The sequence below is a fragment of the Osmerus eperlanus genome, chromosome 14, assembly GCF_963692335.1.
Source record: "Osmerus eperlanus chromosome 14, fOsmEpe2.1, whole genome shotgun sequence".
NCBI classification, from domain to species: Eukaryota; Metazoa; Chordata; class Actinopteri; order Osmeriformes; family Osmeridae; genus Osmerus; species Osmerus eperlanus.
In genome coordinates this window covers 4,702,682-4,711,530 of record NC_085031.1, presented here as the reverse complement: position 1 = coordinate 4,711,530, position 8,849 = coordinate 4,702,682, and the positions used below count along the sequence as shown (strand labels likewise).

The 8,849-nt window shown below is 54.3% G+C and overlaps 1 protein-coding gene across 7 annotated transcripts in view; it reads right to left on the bottom strand.

The window, feature by feature from the left end:
- The window catches only part of rapgef1b (Rap guanine nucleotide exchange factor (GEF) 1b), a 35,487-nt gene that overhangs the window by 12,707 nt on the left and 13,931 nt on the right, over positions 1–8,849 (bottom strand). For 3 of the 7 annotated variants that reach the window (XM_062477428.1, XM_062477432.1, XM_062477433.1), the window contains exons 3-11: positions 8,059–8,237; positions 6,200–6,356; positions 5,913–6,001; positions 5,548–5,700; positions 4,799–4,849; positions 4,002–4,116; positions 3,345–3,531; positions 2,473–2,985; positions 1,666–1,868 (exon numbers count right to left, since the gene is read on the bottom strand). In XM_062477428.1, the coding sequence (XP_062333412.1) occupies positions 1,666–1,868; positions 2,473–2,985; positions 3,345–3,531; positions 4,002–4,116; positions 4,799–4,849; positions 5,548–5,700; positions 5,913–6,001; positions 6,200–6,356; positions 8,059–8,237 (1,647 nt within the window). The remainder of the gene's footprint in view (positions 1–1,665; positions 1,869–2,472; positions 2,986–3,344; positions 3,532–4,001; positions 4,117–4,798; positions 4,850–5,547; positions 5,701–5,912; positions 6,002–6,199; positions 6,357–8,058; positions 8,238–8,849) is intronic. The other 4 variants (XM_062477430.1, XM_062477434.1, XM_062477429.1 and 1 more) reach the window with 3 other exon arrangements.

The window sequence follows — 8,849 nt, the reverse complement described above, 5'->3', positions numbered from 1 at the left end:
CGCCACGCCAAACGCCCAAAGCCCCGTGTCAAGTCGGACGAGCGTGCTGGGCTGGAACACGGGCTTAGCGGCCGGGCTAACTGGCTTATAGGGCTGGGCCGCCGCCTCATCACCTCTCTAACATCAACAGCAGATTACCCACAAGCCAGCAGGGGGGGGGGGGGGGGGGGGGGGGCGAGGGGGCACGGCCAGCCGCTTCGGCGGAAGGAGATGGAAAAAAGAATTGAAATGGACAGACGAGGACAAGGAGAACAGGGGATGAAGTTGAAACGATTCAAGCTCTCTTTCCAAAATCTCTCCCTCGCCCGGAAGCCATCCACCTCTCTCACGCTCCGTCTCCCTCTCTCTCTCTCTCTTTCCCTTCATCTCGCTGTCTCTGTTCCCCTCCTGTGCTCCGTGATCGGCACACTGGGAGTTTTCCCCCCGAATCTGGGCTAAGCCTGCCCTTCTAAATCCCTCCCGAACCACACTCAGTTGGATAATACTTGACTAACAAGCCCGGGAATTAGAACGTAGGCTCAGTAGGCTAACCCTGACCTTATTACCCAGCAGCCACCTTGGTCACCAGGCCACAATCATGTAATGCCCAGATGGGGACAGTGACAGATTCAAGAGTTGACAGGCGAGGCCAGATGATGGTCCAGTCCTTTGTTCTCTGCCTATGCCAGGTTGACGTGAGGGCTAGTGGACCAATCAAACTCATCTGACATCGATCTCATCTGACCCCCCCACCCCTGCCCCCAGGATGCATTGTCAGACAGACACATTGCTCACTATTAACCTGGAGGGCAGCTCAGGGCAGAGTAGGGGCAGACTGAGGGGGGGGGGGATCTGATTCAGCACAGATAAAGACTTATCTGCCTTACTGACTACCATACACACACACACACACACACACCTCAGAGGAAGCTGGAGGGAGAGGGAGAGCGAGAGAGAAGAGAGACAGAGAGTGACAGAGAGAGAGTGAGAGAGAGACTAGGAGGATAACAAGATAACATGGCAGGGAGAATTGATGAGGATTAGAAGAGGAATGTAGTTCAGGTTCGGGCCAGGCTCCACATACCACCAACCCCCCCCCCCCCCCCCCCCCCCCCCCGCCCCCTCTGTCTTCAACAGACAAATCAGAGACACAAACATGTCTGACATCTGTCCTTTCTGGCCAATCATAGTTCAGGGAGACATAGGAGTCCTGTCCTTTGGACATCTGGTCCAGGGAGCTGGTTGGCTGCTTGGCAGTGACCCAGGCAGGCCCCTTCTTCTCTGGGGAGCCATTCTGACTGCATGCTTCTCCTGGGGGATTCAAACCCACAACCTCTGGCCTCACGACCATAACTCCTCTCCAGCATGGCAGCTTGGGAGCTGATCTTGGTTGTTCCTAAGGGGCCCTGAACGTCCTCGGTGCTCCAGGTGTTGGATATGTAATCGCTCTCCTGGCATGAAGCCCATGTTAGTAAGGGACCTGGATGAGAACCTCAGTGTGATCTTTACTAATGAACATCTTCACTTCAAGAGCGAGACGGGCGACCTGCGGCACCACAACCGGATCCGACCGGTGTAGCACCTGAAGCAGAGTGGGTGATCATCGCATCTCCCTGTTGTGGGGTGCTGAGGACAGGACACACACACTCCTATACATTTCACAGTCACTCTCCCACACACACTCACCAGCTGTCTCTGTTTGGGCGGCAGGGCAGGAGGCGGCAGGGGCTCGTGGACAGAGTCGGTGCTGGAGAAGGAGTCGTTGAAGCCGTAGACTTCCTGGAAGCGCTTGTTGCGCTGCTCGTAGATGCTCTCGTTCTGCGGCGTCTGGTAGAACACCGAGGGCTGGGGCTCCGAGTAGTCCTCCACGAACTGCATGTACTGTAGGACTGGGACGCGCACACACACACACACACACACACAGTCAGCCTGGCAGAGCACCCTCCAGTGGCCAAATCTGCCCCCCCCTCCCTATAAAAAAAAAAATCTAATACAACCTCATTCTCCGTTATTAAAAAAGCTGTCCTACCCACATTTGAAAATAAACCTACTCCTCTGATATACACCCACGCTCACTAACATGCTTTTAAGCTGACTAGCTTTGCGATAAAAAGTGATTGGGATGCCATCATCTGCATGATGATTGGTCAAACCGTGAGGTAAATCAAGGTCGGCAACACAACTAACCTAAATACAGCAGATGCCATGTGCTTTTGACTATGGCAAGGCCCGGCCTGTAAGCTATCTATACAGATGACATCGTCAGTTTGGATTTTGAACTAAGTGCTAACTTTTTCCATCAACAATGACATTCCAGGGGTAGTTACATCATAGCATGACATCATACAGTAGCTTGGCAGGACATGACATAGTTTGCCCTGTATGCCCTCAGAACCAAGGCCCATTGTGCAAATCCTGGAGTCTGCTTCCTGTCTCTCTACACACACACACACACACACACACACACTCTTGTTCCTCCCTCCCTCCACTCACTGTGTTTGGCCTTCTTCTCGGGGAGGGGCGGGGGGCTGGTGGGCACGTCGCCAGTCTCGTACTGCACCACGAACACGTCGCCGTTGCTCGGCGACGGCGTGAAGAGCGGGAACGGCGGCGTGGCGAGCATCTCCTCCTCCGACAGGTTGTCGTACTGCGACGGGTAGCGCTCGTACAGGAGCCGCGAGCCGCCGTCCGGGAAGGGAGACACCTGGGCGCTGCGTCGCTTCTTCTGAGGGAGGGCGGGGGGCGCGCTCCTACGGGAGGAGAGGGGGTGGGCGCCCCCCCCGGGGACCCCCTGCGGCTGAGGACTCCAGTACTCGGAGTGCTGGGGGGGCGGGGCGCTGAAGCGGGGGTGCGAGGGGAGCTGGCCGGGGACGGGGGAGGAGGACTCGCTGTGGGACTCCGGGAGGGGGCTCAGGCACCCCCCCACAGGGGCGGGGGGCAGGTGGTCCCCCACGGAGAGGTCCTGGTGGAGGAAGTCATAGTCCGGGTCGTAGTTTTCTGTGTTGTCTGGAACAGGAAGGGAGGAGGGAGGGGGGGAGAGAGAGAGTTCTGAACTTGTTTTTATATTTCTGGTTCAATAGGGCATCATATGTCTGGGAAAAAGGAAAGTGAAAGTTCTTCAGATATCTTCTTTGGCCAGAGACAAAGTGAGTGGGTGAGTGTGTCAGTGGGCCTGTGTGTAAGTGTGCGTGTGCGAGTTTGTCAGCGAGTGAAAGGACGCACGCGTGTGTGCGACTGTCTGCCATAACTCTACTTGGAAGGGTGTGTGTGTGTGAGTCACTGTATACAATGTATGGGAGTTTGTGAGCGTGTGCCTGATTGCGGTGCCCTGAGGGCAGTGAGTGTGCAGTGTGCTGTGGGCCTACCCAGGGTCTCACAGCTGGTGTTGCGGGAGCACTGTCCGCTGTCCTGCTCCATGGAGGACAGCTGCTCGTCCGACTTGCTCAGCTTGCCCATGCTCCCGCAGGGGGACAGGCGGGGGGAGTCGCCCCCGTACGACTGGCTGCCCCCCGAGAAACGCCTCTGAAGATACTCCTGCTCGTAGTCCTGCTGCTACACACACACACACACACACACACACGAGAGAGAACACACACAAGGCACATAGACACCGTCCATTAAAAGCTAGGTGATGCATTCTGTGTTGACCTGCCATACTTTGCTAGTCTGTCAGGGTTGTGGTTCCTGCCACAGTGCATTGTGGGCTCATAGTCCTACCTATCTGTGTGCCATTTTACCCTACCAGACTGCGAGGGTTCATGGTAGCTGGGGTGTAGTCCTACCTATATGCTAGGGGTCATGGTAGCTGGGGTGTAGTCCTACCCATATGCTAGGGGTCATGGTAGCTGGGGTGTAGTCCTACCCATATGCTAGGGTTCATGGTAGCTGGGGTGTAGTCCTACCCATATGCTAGGGGTCATGGTAGCTGGGGTGTAGTCCTACCCATATGCTAGGGGTCATGGTAGCTGGGGTGTATTTCTACCCATATGCTAGGGGTCATGGTAGCTGGGGTGTAGTCCTACCTGTCGGTGCACGCTGCAGGGTAGGCTAGAGCCCCGGCTCATGGGGGCCACCACCGCCACCCGGGTGGGCGAGGGGGCGGACTGGCGCTTCTTAGGGGGCAGCGCCGGGGGAGGGCTGTGGAGGAGGGAGGGAAAGATGGGGACAGGGATGAAGGGGAGAGAGAAATGGGGGGAGGGAGGGTAGAGGGAGATAACGGGGGATGGAGGAAGGACAGAAAGAGAGGAGAGGAGAAAAAGGGGGAGAGAGACAAGACAAGAGAGACGCTTAAAATGTTAGAATTGTCCTATTCCCTGGATTGTCATGGTGAGTGTGGACTAGAAGTACTTTGACCATGGAGGAGTTAATTGGGAAGCATGTTGTGTATGATCATACATATGTGCACACATATGCATTGACACACGCACATACACACGTACACACACACGTTCGAGAGATGGATGGTAGCCTGATGATAGCAGTGAGTCTGGGCTTCTATCATCCTTGGCAACAACAGGCTTCAATCTCAAACCCAACCTCAACACACGGTCAAGTGAATATGCCAGATCACAATGAGCCATGAAGGACACAGCAAGGAGGACTCTGATTGGTCAGTCACACACACTCATGCACTGATCAGGCTCCTGATTGGGTGGAAGTGCTTCAGTGTGCGCCGCGATGCAAAGACGCAAACTAGGGGGACTCTGTCATGCAGAGATAAAGCACTCCACCAATCAGGATGCATTATGGGGGGTGGGGTTATGTCATAAAGGGGGTGGGATCTCATGATGCAGAGGGGCGATCCCATTGGCTGACATACTTGTCCTTCTGGGAGGGTCTCCTCTGGGCAGCATCAGCACTCAACTGTGCTCTGTTACCGTGACGACACAGAGGGAGGAGGGAAACCAGAGAACATGATGAAGATAGAATTTGAGACAGAGTGATAGATACAAAGAGAAAAGAGAGAGAAAGAAAGAGAGGGAGAGAGAAAACAAAGAGAAATAGAAAGGGCTGCCCACCAAACACAAAGTACAAACACCAAGACTGATAGCTTCTCTCGGGGTAAGGATTGGAACCTGGTGACAACAAGGAAGTTCTCGCTCGCCATTCTCAAAACGGCCTTGTCAAACACCCCATGTACACACTTCAACTGACTGCCTTATTGTTCATCAGGTTTATTTCTATGGAGTGCTTACAGCCACAGATATATTCCTGTCTCAAAGCCTTTCAAGTGAATTTCTCAAGTCGAGAGGTGCGGCATAAGCAAAGGTTTCGCGACCGCACAACTAAATTAGCCACTTCTGCTGTGACCACAGACAAGAGGAAACCAGGGGGGGGGGGCTCACTTCTGTTTCCACGGCGAACCGTAGACCGTGAAAAAAAGAAAAAAGAAGAAGAGCCACACTCATTGAGACACGTTGAAACAGGAAGTTCGAGAAATAGCATGAGGAAGCAGGACGATCTCCCTGGCTCAGTCGGCGATCACGGGGAAAGGGAGAGTGGCCTGTTGAAACGGGACCCTGAACCACAGATGTCTCTTTCTCCCCGCCTCCTCCCTCCTGCCCTTACCTGAGCTCCGCCATCTTGGCCCCGGGGAGGGGGGGTTTGGGCGGGGCCACGTCTTCTTCTGCGGAGTGGGCCGCCGCGCCTTTGGGCGTGGCCGGGGGCGTGGTCTTACTCAGGATCTCCTTCTCCAGCTCAGTGAGGGGCAACTCTGACGAGCTGGAGGAGAGAGAGAGAGAGAAAGACAGAGATAGAGAGACACAGAGAGAGAGAGAGAGACAGAGACAGACAGAGAGAGAGACAGAGAGAGAGACAGACAGAGAGGGTGCGTTTAAGATTTGTTGATAAGAGATGTCCTGTGATAGTGTTGGCCTGTAAGTGTGTGTGTGTGTGGTGTGTGTACAGTATTTAGGGGAGGGTGTTTCCCTCACCTCTCAGGAGCAGTGGCAGGGGCAGGGGGCTTGATGGGGATGGTGGGTGAAGGCTGCTCCTGCTTCTCTATGGTGAGCTTCACCAGCTCCTGTCAACCACACATTCATCAACAACCTTCTCAGTCAGATCTGGAACTTCTGATTTATATGCGTGTGTGTGTGTGTGTGTGGGTGGATCCAGTTCAGGGTCCCATGGCTCAAGATCCCTCCCTCACTAACACACATAAACGCACACGCATGCGGCGGTACAAAGGTCGACGCCCTCAGACGATTTCACCGCCTCTCACCTTGACGCCGTCAAGCACGGCCTTGATCACCGTGGTGACTGCGACCACGTTGTCCTTGTCCTCCAGGTCGATGCCGTCCAGCATCACCTGGTCTGACCAGCGAATCAGATTGGCCAGGCTCTGGTACACACGGTTGTGACAGGAGGACAGTGCCGAGCTGGGGGGGGGAGGGGGACGGGGGGAGGACGTTAAGATGTTAGACTTCCTAGACTTGGAATACAAGAGTCATCACGCATTTGGAATACAGAGACATCTACAGCCATGTTCCGCTTCCCCGGCTTCCTCTGAGGCGAAGAGGAGCTGGAGAAGGCGGCGGCGTGTGGCGCTGGGGACACAACTGGACCAGGACAAGGAGGCAGAGAGCCAGGGCTTCCCAGGGCAGAGGTGTGGTGCTGGGGAGAGAGAGAGGCCGCAGGGCTGAGGTGCTGCTGGGACCGGGCCGAGGGCTGGGAACGGGGCTGCACTAGGGCGTCGTGGTCGGGGCCAGTCCGAACACGCCGTCACTGACTCATCCTCTCGAGCTGGAAGATCCCTCCTCCGTTTCGATCCAGGCTGATGTCTAAACCAGCCGGGGCTGAAGCTTAGGCTAGCAGAGGGGCTAGCAGTCCGATTAGCGGTTAGCAGCCACTCAGAATAGCAGTTAGGCTAAGCGATTGATTAGAGATGTTAGACGGGGCCTTTGTTTGACTTCAGGTATGTCATGTATGGGGGTGGGAGGGGTTGTAGCTGGGGCATGAGACACCAAGGTCACATGCTCAGCAATCCGTCAGGTGAATGAAAGACCGTCTCCAATCGCATATCCATCGCTCTCGCCGCCCATCCATCTTACCGTCAATCTATCCCTTTCTACTCCATCAATCGAACCGTACCTGTAATTAAATGCAAAGTCGACACAAGCCTTGGGATGCCAAGCGGGCCGCCCTTAACTCTCGCAAGACACGCAGGCGAGAGAGCGAGAGCCAGCGGAAGACGGAGAGGAGGAGGTGAGGAGGGAGCCGTTCTAACATGCCCCCTCTCGTCAGCAGGAGGGCCGCATCCTCACACACCTCGTCCGCGTCCATCCTGAAAGGGGAGGCTCTAGCTGCGAAGTGCGAGGGGACACATTCTTCACCCATTCTTCACCCAGCTTCCCCACCTCCCCTCCTCCTCCTTCTCCTCTCACACACACACATACACTATATACACGTTCCTGATGATGACATAAACTGAGCTGTCCTTGACTAAACTACACAGGAAGCCTGTGGGCGGTATGTGTCATGATGTCATTTCGAGAGACAATTCCACTGTGGTTTTAACTCCTCTTATTCCAAATGTTTTTTTCCGGTGGTCCGGGAAGAGCCCTGTGTGACTTGCTTAGGCAGGTTCCCCGACTTCCTATCCATTCTCTTAATCCTCCGTGCTCTGAGGAACTCATTCGATTCTCAACAGGATCCCAAGTGTTGAAACAACAACTTCCTCTTGTCAGGACCTGGTTTTTAGCCTCAGGTAATACTAGGAGGTATCATCACATTGGGAGGCCCCTATCCTCTATCCCCCCCAACCTACACCCCCCTCCCCTATGAAAACAACCCCCCCCTCCCTCCCCGCAGAGCTCCACAAGGGTACCATAAACATTGTAACTCAACCCACCTGTGCGGTAAGTCTATTCCCCCAGGACCAGGTCATAGGGGATTCCCTAGACCCACCTGTGCATGTTCTTGACTAGACAAGGCCAGGACCGAGGCCCAGATCAAGCACAGGGCAGCTTTAAACCAAAGCGACATCCAAACAGGGAATGTAGAAAGTTCCGCAGAGGTTCAACCTCAAGGATCTGAGGCGCTACTAGATCGTACGGGACTCTCACCCAGCTTTAGACCCACCTCTGCTGGATCCGGGCCTCTGCTTGGACCAGAGGCAAGATGGCCTCCAGAACCTTGCTGGCCGATCCAGGCAGCATCTCCAGAACCTTCTTCTCCACCACCATCTTGTCCACAATGGTCTTGAAGTAGCGCAGGGCGCTCACCACCTCCTTCTCCTGCTCCTCCAGACGACTCACCTTCTGCACACGCGCAGACACACACACACACACACACACACACGCAGGTCAGAATACCGGACACAAGCTGTAAGATGCTTTTGCAACAAGCCTGACATAAGTGCTCTCTGGAATCTGAACTCGTCTGGAATGGAGCCATGCAGGGCTCTCTCTATCAATGAATTGGGTCTGAAATGGAGCCACATTTGGCGCTCTCCGAACCCCTCGCGGCCTGCAGAGTGGGTGTTTCTATAGACTTGTACTTTGTTTGTCTTCTACTGGACAAACCACAGGAAACACACAAACAGATGCAAACACACACACACACACACAGATACAGAAAACTAAATGTAAAAATAGATCAACAGGACTAAGTGGGAGAGTGCTCCCCCCCCCCCCGCCCTCACACACACACACACACACCAGGGCTCCAGACTAACTTGTTGCCTTGGTTGCACTGGTGCGCCTAACTTTTTTATTTAGGTGCACCAGCACAACATTTAGGTGCACCCAAATTTTTCCTTGCGTCGCCACAATTTCAAGGTCACCTTTTTATCACGCTCCATATACATTCATATATATTATGTAAATGATCTTAAACAAGAATAAGGTGTAGGTAAATATTTTTTTTATTTG